This window comes from Natrix helvetica (assembly GCF_964273705.1).
Source record: "Natrix helvetica genome assembly, chromosome: 1".
Classification (NCBI taxonomy): domain Eukaryota; kingdom Metazoa; phylum Chordata; class Lepidosauria; order Squamata; family Natricidae; genus Natrix; species Natrix helvetica.
In genome coordinates, this window is record NC_138548.1 from 143530637 (window position 1) to 143553795 (window position 23159).

The 23159-nt window shown below is 39.3% G+C and overlaps 1 protein-coding gene across 2 annotated transcripts in view; it reads left to right on the forward strand.

Moving 5' to 3' along the window:
* THSD7B (thrombospondin type 1 domain containing 7B) overlaps positions 1 to 23159 on the forward strand; it is a 533620-nt gene that overhangs the window by 387148 nt on the left and 123313 nt on the right. For both annotated transcript variants that reach the window (XM_081936133.1, XM_081936134.1), the window contains exon 15: positions 11306 to 11484. In XM_081936133.1, the coding sequence (XP_081792259.1) occupies positions 11306 to 11484 (179 nt within the window). The remainder of the gene's footprint in view (positions 1 to 11305; positions 11485 to 23159) is intronic.

Consider the following 23159-nt stretch of genomic DNA (forward strand, 5'->3'; position numbering starts at 1 on the left):
TGATCACTTTTGAGCCTGCAATTTCTGTGGTTAAGTGTGACATTTTTTAAGTGAGTTTTGCTCCATTTTATGAGTGGGGCAAAAATCACCCCAATCCCTCCCCAATTTCTTCATCCAAATGCTACCTTGGCTCTCTCATCCTTCCTTTGGTGCTCCTAATTTACACCTCGTCAGATTCCAGCTTTCCTCACGCTAGTTCAGAACAGTTGTACATAAATACAGAATGGTAACGTGACAATAAGCAAAGGAGAAGAGAACAAAATGATAATTCACATCCTTTGAGAAGAACAGGCAGAAACAGGAGACTTGTTGCTGTTCAAATTTACATCCAGAGGATTTAGTTATTCGCTTGTAATTGAGCACTAATTTTCATTGCATCAATAAATAAGACCCTCTGTTGAAATAGATCGCAGCTGAGGGAGCTTCTGCCTTTGAGGAAGGCAGAATCCGAATGCTCAAAGGCCTTGTAAATGCCAGGAAGGGCTCTGGAAGTTGTAGTTCAATACTATCTAGAGACCAGTCCCTTTATTTATTTTATATTCAACCCAGATATGTCTCGCAAAAACACTTTGAAACCAAAAGATCCCGGTTTGCTTCTATGGAAATGGTTGCCACCGTTGCCATTGACCCCTGGAGTGATGTGTGGAATTCTGTCAAAAGGCCCTGTGTTGTACAAGGCAGCTTGTGGTGCTGTTTTCCAAGTATACAGCTGCCTCAGATTTCTTAATTACAATGATGAAATATGCTAGTCGTGGAAGCAAATGAGATTAAAGCCAATTAGTTTACATGTGCATCTGCTTCAAAAGCTGCTTGCCTATCATATTTTATTTCCAAAAGCCTAGCCTCCCTTTACACAAACTTTTTAACATGCTGGCATGACTCTATGCAGCTATAACAAATTTACCACATAAGCAAAGAAATACACCATTGCTTTTATTAAGTGAAGATTGCATGCTTCTTGATTACATTTCTTGAAATCTACCCTTTGACCAAAGAAAATTCTCTTTATTCTTCAGACTCCTGGGAGCCTTTATCTTATTTACTCTGGCCTGCAGCTATAATGTTTTATTTTTTGCTTATGAATATATATACGTATTTTTCGCCCTATAAGACGCTCCGGAATATAAGACGCACCCAATTTTAAAGGAGGAAAATCTAGAAAAAAAAAGATTCTGAACCAAATACTATAGTAAAATATTTTATATCAACTGTATAAAGTTAACAGCAGTTTAAGAACAATTTTATGTCAACCATGTAACACAGGGGTGTCCAAACTTTTTTCAAAGAGGGCCAGATTGGATGAAGTGAACATGCTGGAGGGCCGAACATTTTTCCGAACATTCTTTGAACAATAACAATTAAATGCAAATGAATTATTTTATGCCAAGTTAATTGCAAATGGCATACTTTTCATTTCATAACATTAAGATCAACTGACAGCTGAGTTTTCACAATGTATCCATCTTTTCCCTGAAGACTCGTGTTTAGTACATTCAGATGCTTTCTTTCCTCTTTCCCTCTTACTTGTCTATCCTTCCTTCCACCCTCCCTTCCTCCTTCCCTTCCTTCCTGCCTCCCTTCCAGTTCCCTCCTTCCTCTTTCCTCCTGCCTGCCTGCCTTCTTTCCCTCCTGCTTATCTATGCTTCCTTCCTTCCTTGCACCTCCCTCCCTTCTGCCTGCCTGCCTTCTTTTCCCTTTCCCTATCCTCCTATCCTTCTTTTCTCCCTCCCTCCTTCCCTGCCTCCCTTCCAGTTCCATCCTTCCCTCCTTCCTTCTGCCTCCTTCCTGCCTGCTTGTCTTCTTTCCTCTTTCCCTCCAGCGTGTCTGCTTTTCTTTCCTTCCTTCCACCTCCCTTCTGCCCTCCTGCTTTCTTTCCTCTTTCCCTCTTACTTGTCTATCCTCACTCCCTCCTCTCCTCCTTCCCTCCTTCCCTGCCTGAGCGGGCTTCTTGCATGGCCCCAGACCTCCTGCCGGTGGCTTATCTGCGGTCCAAAGTGCCTGGCTGGCTCGGGTGCCTCAGAAAAGCAGCGGCAGCCACAAGGGGACGGGCAGGAGCGGGCGGACGGCCCCTGCAGCCAATCCCACCCCAGCCAGAAGCAGCACTATGACAGCCACCAAGAGTGAGGGGGCAGCAACGGCAAGAACAGGCTTTCCTCCCTCCCCACCTGAGCAGGCTACTTGCACAACTCCAGCCCGCGGCTCTGATGAGGATCCAGTCTGGAGCGCCTGGCTGGTTCAGGCGCCCCAGAAGAGCAGCAGCTACAGCCACAGGGGCAAGGGCAGGAGCAACCGGGCAACCACTGCAGCTGCTCCCACGTCAGCGAGCCAGGCTCGGTGGTGTCTTTATGAGGGTAGCGTGCCTCCCTGCCAGCAGCTCCTCCAGCATCCCAGCTGGAAGCAGCAGCACAACAGTTGCCGTTACCAGGGGCGAAGGGGTGGCGGTGGCGAGATCGGGCGACCGCCGCCCCTTTGTCCCTTCCCCAACAGCGGCTCGTCCTTCTTTTTAAGCAGGCAGCTATCAGAGAGAACAAGGCAGCGCGGCTTGTGCAGCAGTGAAGATCGCCTGCTTAAAGATCGCCTGCTTAAAAAGAAGGACGAGGCTCTGCTGGTTTGGAGCCCATCCGCGGGGGGAGGGATCCCCCTCGCGTTCCTCATCTTCCCAGATGGGCTAGTAAGGGGACAGAAAAGGTTGTTCTCCAGTTGGGACGGAGAGAGGGACAGACAGAGATCGCCTGGTTAAAAAGGAGGAGGCTTCACTGATCTGGAGCCCATCCAGGAAGACGAGGAATGTGAGGGGGATCTCTCCCCCCGTGGATGGAGCCTCCTCCTTCCAATTGGGGGGATCCATGCAGAGGATTTCTCCCCCACCCCCCAATTGGAAACGAGGTGGCTGTCAAACCAAGGCAGCACCCCCCGCAGAAGAAGGAACAGGAGAGGAGTTCGTGCCAGCCGCCGGCTGGCCAGAGACCCCCCCCTGGCTGCTCCCTCCTGAGCCGTGCCTGCGCCCCTGCCCAGCCTGCCTGCTGAGGAGGAGGAGGAGGCGGGGGCGTGTTGCTGAGAAGTGGGCAGGGCAGAGGTGGGCGCAGCGCTGCTGCCCTTGCCCTTAAGGGACATGCTGGCTGGCGTTGCTTCAGGGCGCCCTGACCGCCAGCTCCTCCATGCACAGCCCGTTCCCCCCCCAAAAAAGACCGTTTTCTTTTTAAAAAACACCTCTGCAGACGATCTTGAAAACCTTCGAGGTTGCTTTCGGAGGGGAAAGACGGGCAGCTGTGCAAAGGCTTGTTTTAAAGCTGCAGGCTCCAAGGCTGCAGGTGCCCAGGGAGGGCGGCAGGGGCAAATGCTGCCGCCTGCCCCCTCCCAAAGCAACATCGCAGGTTTTCAAGATAGTTCGGACAGGTGTTTTTTAAAAAGAAAAACCTAAAAAGCCGCAAGATCTAGAGAGAGATCCGGCCAGCCCGAGAAGACATTTCTGAGAAGAGATCTCGCCATTTTTTGCATCGGGGCATGCTGCAAGGGAGGGGGAAATGAAGACCTTTTCCAGCTGGTGCAAAGGACTTCCCCGGACTTGCTTTAGTGAGTACGGGCCCACACCTCCACCACCACCAATCCGGAAAAGGTCTTTGCTCCCTCTCTCTTGCAGCAAGCCCCGATGCAAAAAAACGCCAAGTACTTACGAGTGAGTGACAGGGGCGGGGCTTCCGGGTTCATTGACCAACCAGCAGAAAACCACCACTGTCCAGGTGGCTACATTCGGCCTATAAGACGCACCCAGATTTTCACCCTCTTTTTGGGAGTAAAAAAGTGCATCTTATAGGGCGAAAAATACGGTATATATATATTTATATGTGTGTGTGTGTGTGTGTGTGTGTATGTATGTGTGTGTGTATATGTATATGTGTTACAACCCCTGGTATGCCCAAATATGGGAGGGAGCTCACTACTCCCCCTTTCTGTCCTTCGGCTCATTACAGAAGACCTTCTAGGCAGAAAACCTTATTTTTATTTTTAATGTTGCCTTTGCTATGTTTGTGTTGTATTTGTGCTGATAAATAAATAAAGGGAGACTAGTATAGATCTATTTCAAGCTATTTAGCTCTCATCAGCTAGCCATACCCTTACTGGGATTTGAATCTAATATCCATTTATGTGCTCGTGCAATTCATCAGCCTCTCAATAATTAGTATAAATATATATGTTTCCTTAAACATCTTTGAGTGCTTTCTGCCTTGGGCTTTTACAGCCCAGCAAGATTACTGATATGGGAAACTGTCCAGTCATAAGGCAGGCAAGCAAAAAAAAATTGAATCATAAACTGTAGCCACTAATAGTTTAAAAAGCTAATAAAAGCTCAGTAACCAATCTGCCTTCTAGCTCTACGCATTATTCTACCCACAAATCCCATGAAACTGAAGTTTCTGTAGTTTCACTCCTATCTTTTTTAGTTAATGCTGTGTCAGTGTTTACCTGCCACTTTCTCAATCATTTTTCCCCCTGTGAAAGAGCTTTCTGCATTTCTACCATTTGCTCTGGATTCTTGAGAATTCTTTTTGAATTTCCCTTGGTGAGGTCTCTGCAGTTAATGTTATTTTGGAGATAACAGAAGATAAAGTTGGTTGTATGGTGGGGATTTTGTTGTTTTTGTCGTTACATATTTCCTACCACACTAAATCTCCTTAGGTCTCTGTTGTACATGCTAGACTGAGAAAAACCATGAAGGAACATTCTCATGCTATCTTGCTTCAGGACTGAATTGTCATAGAGGAAATGAAAGAGGCTGCAGACCACTAGAGAGACATTTGAACAATGAAAGCAAGTTACTCACAGATCTACTGTGGGCACCTTGTGTTTTCATCACTGGAAGAACATAATTCTGTGCACATGAAAATTTTGAAAATGTCTTTCTGTGAAATAAATTTTGAAATCAGTTCTACATTAAGCATGGCTGATAGGGAGGGAAATGGAGATACATGCTTCCCATCTTTATCAATTGGACGCTGCCCCGATTCACTTTGTAGGGGAAATGGGCAGCATAAAAATTAAATAAATAAATAAAAATAAATCTTTATATTCTGCTTAAGAAGATGTTGCTGAAACTAAACCCCTGTGTGGGAGCAATTAATTCTTAGGTATGTTGTGTCTACTGTCGATCTCAAACCTGTGACAGCAGCTCCCAACAAGATAGCTTAATTCTCATAGAATCTCATTAGTCCCATTTACTTCTAGGAGATGGGGATTAAGTTGAAAACTGCATATGTGCCTTTACACCTAGTTTATAAGTGAATGTATTAAGACAGGCTTATTCTTCTATACCTTTGATTTTCTTTCTAATTGCCTTTTGATTTGGAAGAAGCTTGCTTCATGTTTGAAGGTATGAAAAAACACCCATATCCCTGTGCTGCAGGGTGTAAGAAGAGTCTATTTCCATTTCAGGTTGCAGATAATTTAATTCTGGTAGAAGATATTTTGAATTTTTAATAGTTACAGAAATGAGCGTTCTCTCTGCACAAAATGTCAGCTTCATACAGAATAAAGCCATCATAATCCAGAAGTCAGTTTGATTGCTGGTTGGATTATACCCATATGATCAGACAAATGCTTGAAAATTTATGGTGCATCCATCAATTTCCAGGGTATATGAAAGAGCAACTAAAATAAGTACCCTACCCCCTATAGCAGTGATGGTGAACCTTTTGGGCACCAATGCCAAAAATGGAACACTTTGTGCGGACTCATCTGGGCTGCAACCTGGAAGAGGAAGAGCCCAGGGGGAATATGCACACTGGAAAATGCATGCTAGAAAGTCTTCTGGTTTCTGGCGCACATGTGCACGTGCTGATCAGCCGGATGGCACACATGGTCACACTGGAAAATGGAAGACCAGCTCTTCCAGTTTCTGGCACTGCTGCATGCACGAAGACCAGCTGATTGTCGCATGTGCATGCACGCCAGAAACCCGGAAGAGAAACGGGTAACACCAAGCATGCCAGAGGACATGGCTCTATGTGCCACTTCGGGTACGTGTGCCATACGTTTGCCATCACGGCCCAAGAGGCATAAAAATATAAATTGATTGTATCAATTTGTCTCTCCAAAATTGCTGTTTTTAATAGCCTGTAGAAAGCAAGGGGGCTGATCAGATTGTACATTCATTGCCACTTAACTGAGCCCATGCACCTTGCTGCTAGTCAACCTGTTCTTCTCTTCCTTCCCATCTTTACAAGCATTAGAGCTTTCTCCAGAGAGCTAAGTCTTCACATGATGTGTTTGAAGTGGAATAATTTGCACCTGGTCATTTGTGCTCAGGGAGAAATCTGGGTTGATTTGATGAATGATCCACTTATTTGCTTTCTTGACTATCCATAGTATTTTCGGGAGTCTTCATCAACACCAGAATTCAAAAGTGTCAATACTTCTTCTATCCTGCTTCTTCAAAGTCCAACTTTTACTTCCATAGAATGTCACAAGGAATACCGTTGCTTGTGTACTTTTTATCTACTGTCTGTAGGTATAGATACATCACAGCATTTCAATATATTTTCAAAGTCCTTCATACCTGCACTGCCTTTATTCTAATCTACTGTGTATTTCTTGACTGTTCCTTTATTCTTGTTAGTTGATCCTAAAACACAGAAGCCAATCACCACTTTGATATCTTTATTGTCAGTTCTAATGCAGATTGCTCTAAGTTTGTCATTCGTTTATATTTAATTTTAGACTCCTTTTTTAAAAAATTGTGCTCCTTGACTTTTATTCCTGGAGCTTATAGATCCTGTGCATTTTCAGCTGCCAGAGTAGATCAGATTTCTAGGAGGCAATTATTCCAAACTGCAAGTGTACCAGTAGAAAATTCAGACCCTGTGGGCCTCTGCCTCCTTTATTTCTCAGAAGTTGGAAACTAGTTCTACACAACATGTAAGAGTCAGGCAGATAAGAATAATTTGAAGAGGACCATCCAGCAAATACCTCAGTCCCAAGACATGTTGGGCTTTAGCAATCAAGACCTGCAGTTTGAACTACATTTGGAATATGCGGGCATGAATTACCTTTATGAAGTACTCATGTTTTACGTGTTACAGGGAGGAGGAAAGGAGGAAGTATCCTGTCTTCTTAGAAACATCCTGTGTTGTTTAGTTTCTTAAACTTTGGAGGAACCAACTGAAAAAGGAAACATCTTAACATACTTTGTTCCGAAACAAGGAAAATATGGTGCTTTATCATTGCAATGGATCATTTAAAGAACTCTGCGGTGAATTTTGACTAATATATTTTTTATTTTTTATCCAGTGGCTATATATTTGTATTCCCTCCCATTATATTGCCTATCAGATATATAATTTATTTACAAAGCCCACAATAACAAATACTGTGTGAGAATTAATAGCTATTTACTCCTGTTATTCTGTTAATAATCATTTTATTTCAACGTTTGCCTTTAAAATACTCTTTGCTGAAAATTAATTAAGCGGGCTGTCAAAAGGTAGTTGGGAAACTGAAGTTTGTTTTTGTTTCTCCTGAGTTGAAGAATTCCTTTGTAATAGGTATTCAAAATTATCTGGCAAACTTCCCACATATAACTGGGTCACTCATTATGCTTTGTTGCTTAAAGGGATAAACAAATACCTGTGGAGATTTTGCTTCACTCTGCCTAATGATAGGAATTCTTTTATAGATTTTATAGAGCTTCTTTTTAATGGATTAACTATAGATTCTTTTTGATATGCAAGTGTAAAGGACAGGTATGGATCAATATATACTGTCATGGGAAGAAGGAAGGTGCTGATGAATAACATAGAGAAAGAAAGATAGACCGATATGTATGTAAATAAAGAAGTTGCAGGGACCTGGTGGCTCAGTGGCTAAGACACTGAGCTTGTCGATCACAGATGTTGGCAGTTCAGCGGTTCGAATCCCTAGTGCCGTGTAACGGAATGAGCTCACATTCATTGTCCCAGCTTCTGCCAACATAGCAATTTGAAAGCATGTAAAAAAATGCAAGTAGAAAAATAGGAACCACCTTTGGTGGGAAGGTAACAGCGTTCCATGCGCCTTCAGCATTTAGTCATGCTAGCCACATGACCATGGAGATGTCTTTGGACAGTGCTGGCTCTTCGCCTTTGAAACAGAGATGAGCACACACACCCTAAAGTTGGGAATGACTAGCACATGTGTGCGAGGGGAACCTTTACCTTTAAAGAAGCTGCTAAAAGAAAACATCGGTATGCAAAATAGCCAACCAAATTAGTGTACATTTTAAATTAGACCGTTATACAGCTTAGGGAAGAGTTGCAATATAGAGCTATTATGGAAAAATGGTTGTAACTATCAATTTTCTCTATGACTCCAGTGCAAAAGGGCAGCAAAATGCAGCAAGAAAAGATAAATGATGCCAACCAATTTATTGCTTTTGCCCTTCTCTATAAAATTAATTTTATTGTGGCTTAAGGATCCAGACAGTTTTAACTAGTTACCGGTATTCTAATAAAGCACCGTAACAGAAAGCCTTTTAAGGATCTATCCTTGTCATAAACAAATTCAGTGCAAAAGCCATCAGCCTGTTCTGCCAATTTGGTTTATAGCTTTAGCTCAGTCTTTGCCTCCTATAGCAAAGCAGCATGTGTAATTTCATTCTTTGGGGATAAAACTATGCAGCTTTCCTTTTGTTTTCTCAATACTGAAGGATCTGAGGATATTAAAGTTTTTGACAGAGAGTAAATAGTTGGAGTATCAAGTTCAGACAATAAAGTGCAGATAAATAATAATAATAATGACAGAAAATCATAGGATGATTTGAAGATGTTTAAATGCAAGTCAAGATAGTGCCTCGGTGTACTTTCAGTGACTCCTATACCACAGGAAAGGACATTTTATACATGCGTCTGCTTAACATTTTTGCGATGTCCAGGGAATAGGACAAGACATTTTCAAAGGTTTTGCTTCCTGAAAAACACTTGGTGATACCAATAGATCCTTTTAAACAGAACACAAATATAATTTCAGAATGGCTACATCACATAGGTATGTTAAGAAATATGAAATTAACTTTTAATCACTGCATGAGTTCCATATGGCCAAAAGTGTTTTGCTGCTGATTTTCCTTTGCATTCGGTTCCAATGCATCTCACGGCTATGTCCAACAATAGTCAACCAGCATTGATGGATTCCAGTTGTCCTGATACTGCTGTGGCAATGTCGTGGTAAAATTGTACACCATGTTTGTCACTCACTGCAGCTAGATTTTTAGGAAGAATGTCCAAGTGTGAATGCAGAAAATGTATTCATGAACTTGTATGTAGTTTGGTACTCTGTAATTGCCAAGAAAATTCTCAACCATATCCTTGAACACTTTCAAAATGATTTTCTGTGTCCCCACCAACAGATATTTGAACCACTTGTCATTGATGGCATATCTGATCAGATTTTGGACCAACAAAAAACCCTTTCTTAATCTTGGCATCAATTATTCTTAACTATATTATACTTTTTATATGTGGCCCAAGATGATTCCTCTTTATTCAGTGTGCCCAGGCAAGTCAAAAAATTGGACATAACTGATCTAAAGTAAATGGATGGGTGAGTGGATGGATGGATGGATGGATGGGCGGGCGGGCGGGCAGGCAGGCAGGCAGAAAGACAGACAGACAGACAGACAGACAGACAGACAGACAGACAGACAGATCAGGGGTGGGTTTCAGCCGGCGCTACTGCCGGTTTGCTCATGTGCGTGGCTTGGGCCTGCCTGTGCATGTTCAGTTCAAGGAAATAAAAAAAAAGATGGTGGCGGCAGCAACCAGGGAACCAGTTTGGGGGCATGGCCAGCCTGGATCGCTGCCGGTTCTGCAACCCAGGCCGGCATACCACTACTAGTTCAGCCGAACCAGGTCCAACTGGTAGGAAACCACCTCTGAGATAGATAGATAGATGATAGATAGATAGATAGATAGATAGATAGATAGATAGATAGATAGATAGATAGATAGATAAGATAGATAGATAGATAGATAGATAGATAGATAGATAATAGATAGATGATAGATAGATAGATAGATAGATAGATAGATAGATAGATAGATAGATAGATAGATAGATGATAGATAGATAGATAGATAGATGATAGATAGATAGATAGATAGATAGATAGATAGATAGATAGATAGATAGATAGATAGATAGATTGATTATAGGTAGATGATAGGTAGATAGATGATGGATGGACAGTTCGCAGCAGATATTTTTTCTTTGTGCCCTAGAAGAGAAATAACTGCCACTACATAGGATTGAACTCTCAACCTTCTGAATGGAGGCAAGCATCTTCACCACTAGGCCACCGTGTCACTCAGTAAAATGTCCAGCTTCATCCGTTTGCTCCAACTGTACCCCAAACTAAGGGGTTACAGGGTGATAAAAAGGGGAAATAGAAATGATAGACAGACAGACATTACTTAAGTAATTTGTGGATTAAAATTGACCTCTTCAGACCTATGAATATTCTTAATAAGAACATTTGCAAGAATGTCTTAATAAGTCTCTTTGCATTGAACTTGAATCCTACTGATTTCATAAGCATATTCAAGTTGTTTTCTTGACAACCATAAAGAAGCAGTTTAACCCTGCTTTCTTTTGGGATGTTTTCTTGACTTCCTAAGCTTGAGTGCAGCCCTTTTATTTCTTAGTGACCTCTTATGCACTTGCTAATTAAGTCTGACTTTTCTCAGGTGCTTTGCATCAACACAAGCCTATTGGGCATGCCATCTAACTGGGCTTCCAGCATTGTAGATAGTGAGTGTGGAAGGAAATTGCACTGTGTTAAATATTGATAGTGATATTAACAGCAGGCATTCACGAAAGTGTTAGGTGATAAGATGAATCTATTTCCATTAGAGAGCCAGTTAGCACATATTTAAGAGGTTGTAATGCATGAAGTTGGCATATATTTATAATAGCTACTGCAGTATTAATAGCAGCTGAGCTACTTTCTTTTGTCAAGCAAAGAGGATTGTGTCTTTGCTTTAAGCCTCGTGTAATTATTTATGGCAATATTTATGCAACATGTTGAACCAGTTAAAATCAGTAAGGTATGTAGCTATTCTTAGAATGAAATCACATGTTGAAAATGATAGAAATATTATATTTCTTTCCAAATATTCTGTTCTAGATGTCTCCAAGATTTGAGTGCCCTATTCAATCCATGCATTAAGAAATTCATGTCTTCTTTCTCCAGGGACATAGACCCTGAATGCAGCTTCAAAAACCCAATAATTTCACTGTCCCCTAATATCTAACTGTTCCTTCTTTCCCTTTTTTTTAGGTTATATTGAACAGCCTTGCACTGTACCTTGCCCATTTGACTGCAAATTAAGTGACTGGTCTGACTGGTCTCCTTGTAGTTCATCGTGTGGGACAGGAGTGAAAATTCGGTCCAGGTGGCTTAAGGAGAAACCATACAATGGAGGGCGTCCTTGTCCAAAACTGGATCCAAAGAATCAGGTGAGGTGTATCATAAAGCCAATATACCAGTTTGGAATTGATTATATATATCCAAATCATTCTGTGATTGATACAATAGAATCCCTCCCATAAGAAAAATCCCTCATCTGGTTGTATAGTTTTTTTAACTGTCTCTTTTATTGCAGCTGCATGCTAGGATAGCTAAACTTTTGAAAGGTTTTCTTATTCACAAAACTATTAACACTCCATAAAAGATTATTCATTAATAAAAGCATATCTTGTCTCCAACCCTAAAACAGCAAAGTCTGGTCAGTGAGATCAGACACTGCTAATAATATTTAAACCATCTGTGAAGCCTAGTTTTTTTCCTTAAATTATTCTTTGAAGATATTTCCCCCACTAATTCAATTTCACTCATTCTAATAAGTTTCTGTCTGACAATTACATGCTAATTTTCAAGTGTGTATTCTATTATAAAAGGATGCCAATATAAATGGGAATATTCAAATGGAAAATTAGGAGTAAAATATTTTTCAATTAATGTTGCAATTTAATGTAATAAAGGAACTTTGCAGTTAATACAGATAGGAGATTATTTCCATTCATACAATTTAAAATGTTTAATGCTTTTTAAAGACTATTGAAACCAAATCAGCGGTAGTCTTCTTTCTTTTCTTTTCTTTTCTTTTCTTTTTTTTTTGATTATTTTCTTTTTAAAAGGTCAGTCTCGATTCATTCCACTCTTTTTATGTTTTTAATATAAATGTAGTTGTGTTTGGAAGAGCTTTTTAAGTTTAGAGTATTCCTAAATAGGGCTATGCAGAATCTTCCAAAGAGATCTGCCTCGGAGCCCACATAAAGAATTTCTTTTCAAAGTTGGCTGAGGTAGCCTTATTGTTTGCTAGAGTTACATGCCCACTATTTCAAAAGAGGTTTTATTCATACCTGTTTGGAAGGTTCGTTCAACCCGAACCTTGAGTTCAAAAAGGAAAGATTCCTATCCAGAAAGAAGAAAATAGTATCAGCTGTTTTATCCTTCCTCTGATTGCAATTTTGACCTGGTCATTTTTAGCACAATCATATGTTAACACAGAGCAAGAAATATTTCAAGGGACAGCTTTCGTTCCTAGGCTTAGTTCATGTAGTACTCGCACATGTTTCTCTTCATCCATCCCTCATCCTGTTGGGTTGAATAGTAGCTGTGATGCTTAGCCTATGTGGGTAACTCTGTAGTTCTGTACTTGGGCAAAGAGTTTGTTGTTTGCAAAAAAAAAAAAAAAGGTTGATCAAAAATTATACACACACACACACATATTGGCCCTCTTTCAAAGTAAATGTTATATTCATGAATGGAAAGCATGAAAATATTAGAGTCATCCTGTGTCCAGTAAAGGTTAATTTAGACTGCACTTGTGTGTCTAAATCATTAGACCGACTTATTTTTGTCACAAATGACCAGGCAAAACCAGTTATTCTTTGTTGGTTTAAATCAGAACTTCAGCACTCTTCAACATTAGCTGTGTTGGTAAATTCAAATCTCTAAATCTAAAACCTAAACATCAGCCACCCTAGATTACATGATAATAGCAACTCTAGGTTACTGGTTACATAGCCAGCACATGTACCACCCAAGATAGCCAACCCTAACTGGTGGACTTCTAAATGTGATTACCTTTCTGAATTTCTAACCAGTATGGCCGTCAGCCATGCTAACTGTGAATTCTGAAAGTTGTAGCTGAGCATAATTGGAAAGCATTAGGTTGAAGAAACTTGCCTTTATTATTACTTTTCAAAACCTTTCGCTCTGGAAATTTAGATTCATCTTAACATTAACATTATTCACTATTTCTTTAAAGAATTTTATCCTGCCTTTAAAAATAAATATAAACCCCAAAGCAGCAAACATTCCAATAATATTTCCTACTCCTCTTTCTCCACAACAGCCCTGTGAGGTGGGGTGGGTTGAGAGAGAGAGTGTGACTAGTGAAGGTCACTCAGCTAGCTTTCATGCTTAAAACAGAACTAAAATTTACAGACTCCTGGTTCTAGACCAAACGCCTTTACCACTACAACAAGCTGGCTCACTTTTCATCATTATAAGCTTCATTATAGATTATTATAAGCTTTTTTATTATTGCAAGTGGGTTTAGTCAGATCTCTTTAGTGTTTCTATTGACTTCCTCGCATTTAATACATAAGGACGAATACGGTAGACCCAAACTCCAAAGAAGTATGATGGAGAATACTCAAAAAGATACATAATGCCCATTTCTCAAAGCTTTCCTTCATGAAACTGAAGGATCACAAAACAAGTAAAATGAAATCTCACCGTAAGTAAACGGGAGATGGTAATGTCTTGAAAAAAATATTGAACTATACTTCTGCAGCCAGAGTATCATGTTTACATGGAAATTAAAACACATTTCTCTTGCCAGCTTTTAATAACACATTTGTTTCAGCAGGTCTTTGAATAAAACTTTGAAAATTGCACTTGATTACTAATAGCTAGTAATGTTTGTTTTCTTGTTTCTTTGTAAGGCCTATTTGGCCAACTGTCTCAGTATAATGGCATGTACAAGCTTCTTAATGTGGTTTACAAAAATAATATATAATGTACCCTGATTCTTACACATTTTTTCAAAAAGCATAATCTCACTATATATTCTCTGTCTATCTATCTATCTATCTATCTATCTATCTATCTATCTATCTATCTATCAATATTTACAAAGAGTTATAATTTATTTTATGATTCATGCTTTGTATGAGATTTTCTTCGTCATAAGAAAAGACTATATTGTATATTGTTAGTTGTTGAACTCTTCACATTTGTTACTATTTTAAATTTTAGCACATGCTGCGGAAGTTGACTAGGAAGTCAGTGTGAACCTCAGGATGAGATAGGAAAGCAGAGCGAATGAGGAAAAAGTCATCTGTAGCAACTGATCTTAAATATCACTTCAGTTGTAACATAACGTGCCGAGGATATCACTGGCTAATTAGGGCTATTAAATTTGCCAATTTCAGCCAAATCATCGGAAATGGCTTTGTAGTGGTCTATTCACCAGAGATATGTTTCTTCTAAGTAGATGTACAAGAGGCTTTTGTTGGCAGCTTTTTATGGATGTCTTGATCAATGTTTAATTTATTTGTTATCCATTTTCTGGAATCATGACATTGGAAGGTATCTCAGAGATCATCTAATCTAACCCCCTTGCTCTCTGCTAAAACATTTCAGACAGATTGTCAGACCTGTCTCAGCTTGGATGTTCAGGGGGGAAAAAAGACCCATTGTAGTAAGAGAGGTATAACTTTTACTGAAGCCAAGTGGTTAAGGTGTAGAAAAGCCAGATCTGAATATTCCCGCATAAACCCAGTGCTTTTTTCCCCCCTCCTGGACCCTTCCCACTTAGTCTTTCGTAAATGTCCAATGGTATTCAGACTAGGTGTTTTGGGAACAGTCCTAAAATGTTGTGCCTCTTTGGTGGGCATTCGGATGCCATTCTCACGCTTGGGACAGGCTCTATTCTGGGCTGCCACCTCTGGTTCCTCTCGTCCTGTCATCTACCCTCCCCCTCTTTTATGGCAGGATGCCAGCAAAGTGAAGCAGGACTGAAGCGATGCAATGGCAGACCTGACACAGATAGAAATCCAATTTTTGCTTAATGCCCTCCATTGAAGGGAAACCTATCAACTCATGACTCCATCTAGTGCTTGACATTTCTTACCATGAAGAAGTTCCCTCTAATATCTAGCTTAATCTACTTTCCTGTAACTTTAACCCACTATTTGGGACATCATAAATCAGCCTGACAACAGCTAACACTGAAGCTGAAATTATTCTAGTATCTTTGTCTATGGTAGAAAAGAGCAGAGTGAATAGATGCCTTGCCTGTCCTTTGGCAGAAAGTGTAATTCTTCCCTTTCCTTCCTCTTCCCTTTCCCTTTTCCTTTTTTAGAAACATACCCAGTGACTTTTAAATTATACGTACTCCTTTTGTGAATATTCAAATTGCTATACATACTGGCATCTGTAGGTGTTGCAGTATGGCATCAGTTTTTTTTTCCTTCAGCCTGATTTACCAGTGTGTAGGATTACCATCAGTGAATTAATGCAAATATATAGGGAAAGCACTAAACTGAAGACACAAACTTCAAAAAGATTGGTTGAGTCATTTGCAGTGCTTAATTTTGTGGGTACTTTTTTTTGTCCATGATAGAAATGTGTCTGAGACTAGCAAATAACTCAAGTTGCATGACTTTAATATTTTCCATAAATATCAGCACAACTGACTTTCTCAAAACCACATTCTCTTAGCCCATCAAGGCTGAACTCCATTCCTTACGTAGCTGAAATGTCCTGGGGGAGGTCAAGAGAAAAAAATTCAGTGATTTTCATTATTCCTTTTCTCTCCAACCATGTGAGATTAAGTGCTACACTTGTATGAAACATCTCAGTAAAGTTCAGAGTTCTGTGGCTGAAAGCAAAGTTTCAGTAGTCAATAACGTGTAGACTTTTATGAAGCAGCTGTGCTCTGCACAATGGAAGGCACACAATTCTCAAGTTGCTTCCTGTTGCCATGAACCATCATCAGCTACCTGTTCTAGTAGCTGGAAAAAATGAGTATTTCCTTGAGTGAGATGACAGGTATATACCTCACCTATACAGAAGCCTCTTCTGGTTACTGGAAGTGCTGAATGAGGCATCAGAGTAATAAGGAACAGTGCAGCAGGCTCAGTTCACTTACAGATACAGCAGCTTTAAAGGTGTGATTTGCACAAACCTTTATAGAAGTGAAGCTTTACATAATTTTAGTTGATTGTCCCATCTAACATAATAGTTGGTTTTTTAAATTATTTTGAATTTTATGCTTGGACATTAGGCCATATACTAGCAGAATATTGTAGCACTGATTGGACAGATTAATCGAGTCTTTCAAAAGCAGAAGAATAAAAAATAAAATATACAGGTGTACTTGCAAAAAAAAGATACACACAGGCCGGGTTTCAAAATACATTTCTTCTTATTTTATTACATTAATATGTACACCTCCTTGGCAGGTTTCCTATAGCTTAATTAAATGACCTTTCTCTAAATTGTGGAATGTATACCCTAAATCTTTCTGAGAAAAAGGTTGCACTTAAAGTGGAACACATGATCTTGAAGTGATCAAAAAGAAAGTGGCTTTGTCCAAATCTTTTCTTTTTTTACACTTTTCTTAATCCATGTTCTTCCTTTGACTTACCTCTCAACTTTTCCCATCATTTTATTTCAATTCTCGGAAAAAGATGGTTGAATGCCTCTCAAAAATCAAGGAGCTATGCTAGAGGAAGACTCCATAAGAAGATGATACTTATGTCTCTTCATTGTGATATTATTTTTAAACTATGATTATTAGGGGTCCTTGGTGCTCTCTGAGCTTGCTTGTTTTCTTGCAGATGTTTCATTGACGTGGTTAGATAACATCATCAGTGTTAATAAGGAGTGCTGTTTGCTGTCCGATTATATTCTGGTGTCTTGCCTTTCTTTGTGGATGGGGGTGGTCATAGAGATTCTTGGTTGAGCTGCTTACTGATGGCTCTTTGGCATTCTTGCTTACTTGGTTGTTGGTCTGAAGTTATTCTTGGAGTTAATCTATGCTGATCTGAGTGCTGATTACTACAGTGGAGAGGTGCTGGAGTCTTTTTTATCTTTTGGGCTGGTTGATTGTGTCTTTTGCATAGTCTATAGAAGTTGTTAATGTCTATGTGTCTATTGATGGCTGATTTGTCAGAATACAAGGCTTCTAGAAATTCCCTGGCAGTTTTGGGACTTGGCCTGGTCTAGGATTGTCACATTTTCCCAGTTGAACTTTGTTACTGTGTTATACACTGTCTAAAAGTATTCACTGGTCATCTAGGCCCTTCATTTGAGATCCAGAGAAGAAGAAAGAGATAGAAACAACTCCATAGTGCCTAAAAGCCACCAGTGAAGCAGTGCCCATGATAGGCATACCCCATTCAATTTAGCCTTACTTCCTGCTGCCTCTTGATTGTTTCTGTGATCATGTAATATAATTACTAAGCTACTGTATAAGATCTTCAGTGATCCATCATTTCTTGAAAGTTAAATTGGAATTTCATATAAATAATCATGCTGGTTTGTTGATGGAGACCAAGCTTAATAAAGAGACAAATCCTGCATTTCTAGACGTTCTACACGTTCATGAGTAGGGAGAATAGAATATTTTTTTTTTACTGAATCAGTCATTTGACTATATAAAAAGTATAAAGATAATACAGAGTCAATCCCAATCTGATCTAAAGATTCTGTCTTCTTCAAAATGTCCTTTGAAACAAAGAGAGCGGTTTTACTAGTAATATACAGGTTCATTCCTTTCAAAAAGTAAGACAGTTTCTCTCAGATGTCCCAATATTATTTAGTTATTAAGTAAGAATCTGAATAAACAGCATTTTCTGTAGAACACATTTTGCAGTACAAAGATTATGTTCAATGTCTTCAATGGCCGGTACTCCACAAATATAAAATCTTCCTTCAGATAGAAAGGAGACTTGAGGATGGGACACTTAACCGTTCCAAATATGGGGATATCAGCAAAACCAAGCAGGGAGCCCTGAGATGTTAGATATGTTTGCACTGAATTCTTAAGTTGTTTCTATCCTGGGTTCATACAGCCTTGTCTCTAAGCAGTTTTTAAGAAAATGTTGTATGGACTGAGATGTTTTGGCATCAGTTTGCATGGTATTTTGTAGACTTTGCTTGCTAACTCATCCTCCCATTTGATAGTTCCCTGCTTCTGTTTTCCCCTCAACTTTCCATTCCAGAAAAGGAACTACCAATTACCCTCATCCCTGTAGAGATGTGTGCAGTGTATGTGTGTGGGACGGGAGGGGAGTAATCCTCCCTCTGCAAAGCAGCCAATCAATATGCAGGGCTAAAAGAAAAGAAGATATGGAAGGCCAGACAGATAGCAAACAAAGGAAAGCACTACTTTGAAAGTGGAGAAGAAAAATGTACTGGGAGATCAAATTCATAGGCAGAGAATGAGTCCAGGGTGATGCCTTTGGTTCTTGCTCTCCAAAATGATTTTTGGACTTCCCTAGAGTCCTGACATTGTCTATAAGAATATTATTGCTGACGTAGGATTGATGTTGATACAGGTAGAGTCATATGACAGTTTGTAAATATCTCAATCAAGTTTGAGAATATTTAATGGTGTTGTGGAGGCACAGTGACCTAGCAGTTAAGCTGCTGGGCTTGTTGAAGATCGGCAGTTCAAAACCCAAGAAACGACATGACGGAGTGAGCTCCTGTCACTTGCCTCAGCTCCTGCCCACCTAACAGTTCAAAAGCATGCAAATGTGACTGGATAAATAGGTACCACTTCGGTGGGAAGGTAACAGCATTCCAAGCATCTCAGCCTATAAATCATGCTGGCCACATGACCATACAAATGTCGTCAGACTACACTGGCTCCCTTGGCTAAGAAACAGAGATGAGCACCAACCCCTAGAGTCACACATGACTCATCAGGGGAAACCTTTACCATTGATGTTGTGAAAGGAAGATAATTCCAAATTAATTCTTTGAAAGAAGCTCTAATCTGGTAAATTATCAGAAGATCCTATGCCTCTTTTTAAAGTATAGAAGCCCAATCTCTTTTTGTACCATGTGAAGAGAGAACAGTCAAGACAGAAAGTGAAACACCCTATTTTCCTAGATTATTATTCCATGTACCATTTCTGTTTCCTCATTTGGATCTTCGATGATGTTCTAATCACATTTTTAAAAAAAAGTTTAAAAGATTTGTATTATTTATCTTGAGATTTCGCTCTGATGAGCAAAATCTAATGGGCATACCTCTTCAACTAGTTGAATATATGAATGTGACACATTTCTTAGTTGCTGGAATTAGATAAGAATCTCATTAAAAGTTTAGAGTCTGATCCCAATTACAGCTTAGAGTGATTGTCAAATGTCAGAGCCATGTCTGAGGTGTCTGAGAAACCATTTCTTCACAGAGAAGGGCAATTTGGTAGCATAATGAACAGACATTTGTTGCACATAATAATAGTAAGGCCATTCAGGGCCTTTTCTTGTTCTGCATATAAGGGTTTCTGGAAAATCACTATTTTTATCAACGCACTCACCTTGCACTCACTTTCCCTTTGGTTTAAGTCACTGAAATGGGAAAATCTTCATTGTCTTACATCACACTTTTTGAAAGTAAGGGTAGAAAATAACCTGATTGGCTCTAGGATGTCAAGCAAATAACATCCTAAATATTATATTATATTATATATTATTAGTCTTCCCAAACTCACACTTTCCAAAACTTGGGGAACTTTTCTTGTTATTTGCGTTATTCCCGTCATATATCGTGGAGTTTGCAGTTTTGCATTTCACCTGTCACTTCATCCAGTCTGCAGCATTGGTGGGGCATACACGCATGGCTCGCATGCATTCATGCAGGCAGTCCATCCATCGTTTTTTTCAGTCATCCTCGTAGCCACCAGCCATTTGGCTGAGAGCAAGTGCCCATCACGAAATGGATTCCACATCAGCTGTACCACCTCAGCCTTAGTTCTCTCATTTTGTCTGGAATTGGGGCAACTTTGAAGGCTTTCTGCATGTCCTTGTTTATAATATGATCATCTGATCATTCACATTTCTGTTGTGCCTAACTAACTGTATAATAATTCTGGGAAACTAACCTCCCAGAATTAATAAATGGGTTATCTAATGGTGAGAATTATACTATGAGTACAAAGCTTGCCAAATATTGGAAATGATTTTGACAAAGGTGATTGCGTAAGGCTCCAACCCAAGAACAGCATAGAACAATGAGCTGCGGTGGGACAGTGGTTAGAGTGCAGTACTGCAGGCTACTTCTGCTGACTGCCAGCTGCCTGAAATTTGGCAGTTCAGATCTCACCAGTCTCAAGGTTGACTCAGCCTTCCATCCTTCCAAGGTGTGTCAACTGAGGACCCAGATTGTTGAGGGCAATAGGCTGACTCACTTAGAGAAGGCTGTAAAACACAGTGAAGCAGTATATAAGTCTAAGTGCTATTGCTATCCAGCCAAAATTCAGTTCTTTATTTGCTCACTCCAAAGAGATAGAATTTTGACAGATTAACCCTTTACTACCCTCACCCAACTGCTATACCTTGGGAGATTCAAGAGAGTAGGAATCCTAAATCTTTTCGTCTATCTCCTACCTAGCATCAGACAGTGTTGATTCTTGTCTCACCCTCCCTTCCCTGCCTTGGAATCTACCATTTCACTGTAATCCATCACACCACCTCCCTCCTCATAGGTGCCATCCAGCACTGTTCTGTTTTAAGTATGTATGCTCTGCAGAGTCATACGGAGGTGAGAAGGGCAGTGATGTAAATTCAATACATAAATAATTTAGCATCTTGAACACATATTGGGACGTGGCCAATATATTCTGTGTATGCACAGCACTTTTCTGATTGCACAAGAGATAACAGAATCTCCTGGATTGTTATATGTGTGTCCTCAAAAGCATCAACATTCTCTATCCCAGTATATGAAAAAGTATATTATGTATGAAGAAGGATTGGGGAAATAATCATCCAGTACCGAAATGAACAATTACCTATAAAGTAACTCTTAGCCATCAAAGTCAAACGTGACATCTCTTTCTTAAAAAGAGAAAAGTATAAAATGTTTGTGTCTTGAATGTCTCAGTCAAGATTTGAGGATCCTGTGTCTGAAACTATTTTGCAAATAAAACTTTTTGTAATATTTAAGTTTAGACCATTATTCTCTGAAGACAATGTGAATGCCATTTAAGGATTAAATACCAGCTTACCGTGTGAGCCACCCTCAGCTGTTTGTGATTTGTTGCCTTATAAAATATATGTTTTATAAGTCCTAGAAATTAGTTATTATATTACTCTAGGTGACCTGTCCTTATCACTCTAGTTGCGTAGACTCTCCTAATTTATTACAACGGACTTTGGAAACCTGTTTGTGTGTGTATTTCTACTTCTGAAAGTTTTGAAGAAGTGCTTGTGGAGCACCAGACAACCTGTGACCTCTTGAGTCATCCTTTCAAAGATATTTTCTTACCCAATTCCTCAATCTCTTCAACCATAACAGATCTTCTAATGCTTTCTAACTGCCTTCAGTGGAAAAGTTGGAATGCATTCAGAGATGCATCTCCCTTCAAAATAGCCCACCTTAACTGTATACCACAGTCAAACATCAGCACAGGAAATGTTTTATGGCATTTTGTTTTATGTCATGAACTGTGTTATGATTGTTTTTATGCCATAAAATGTTTTATAAAATTTTGCCAACTTTCCATTCCACAGGAGTCATAGGTCTATTTTGAATGCATTCTGTAAGCTAGCCCATTTGATCTACTTTGACTCAGAAGGTTTTCACCTGTGATACACTATTTTGACCAGTTATAAGTTACAGGAAAGAAAATTTTAGTAGTGTATAGATTCTTCAGCATTCTGTATCTGATTATGAACCATTGAATAGTTTTCTGGTTTGAAAATTGAAGATAAGTACTTGTGTTCAATGACTGTACTACGCAAACAACTAAGAAGTATAAATTATATTTGCATTACGAAAATACTTCAAAGTAAGATTTATGTGGATTTCATAATATGATCCAGTTTAAATTAACTACTTTGAAGTTCCTTTAAGGTTAATAGGAGAAAGTTAAGCTCACATGCATTTCACTTTCTCATTAAACCCGAAGAGCTTCCAACAATAAAGTTAATTTGTTTCATACCCCATATTTCTGTGATTTAAATCAGGTTGAACTAAATTCCATTGCTGAATACTGATTTTTGAAAGCAACGTATCAATACAATATATTAATACCACAGAAATATAATTGCTCTTCTATAACTGACATATAACTGAAACATCTAGCAAGCTAACACAAAGGTGTCAAAATCATGTAGACTAAAATTGACAAGGACCATACTTCATCTTATAAAATTCATGCTTTAAGAAGTTGTACTATTTTGGTCTATGGGTTCTCCCTTCATATTTATGTTACAAAAGTTATAAAATTATTTAAATATTTGTTAAACATTAACCTATACACACTGAAAGCTATATATAATATAAACTGGCCACTAGCCATTCCTTTCTCATTGGCCAAAAGCTTAAGACTAACTTGCCATTTATATGTTAGGCCAAGTACCCAAACAGTGGAATAACATTGAGATTAGAAAATCAACTGAATTATGGCAAAATATTAGCATAAATTATTATTATAGTAGGCCATACAGTCAGCTGGATATTTAGACTGAATTTGGCATTTTTATCCACTTAGCGAGTCCTTCCCAAGGACCTGGGATAGTAAGATGTTGTTGTTTCATGCTGTTAAATTTATCATCAAGATGTAAGCTGTTCTAAGTAAAGCTGCCTTTTGTAATTGACTGATGGAGATTTTGTTAGTGTGAATCACCATTCAAGTGGGGCTCCAGATGTTTGGGGGCTATTAGGCACCTATTAACTACTGGTACTATAGCGACTTTCTTTTGCAACAGTCATATCACTTGTATTTGCAGATCTTTCTATTTTTTGTGATTTGGCTCCAGTTCTTTCTCTTCTATTCTGCTGTCTCCAGGTACTGCCATATCCACTATTCATATTTTTAACTTTAAAAAAATCTGCCCCTATTGCTGTTTTAATATTCTCAGCTTTTTCCTGTGAATA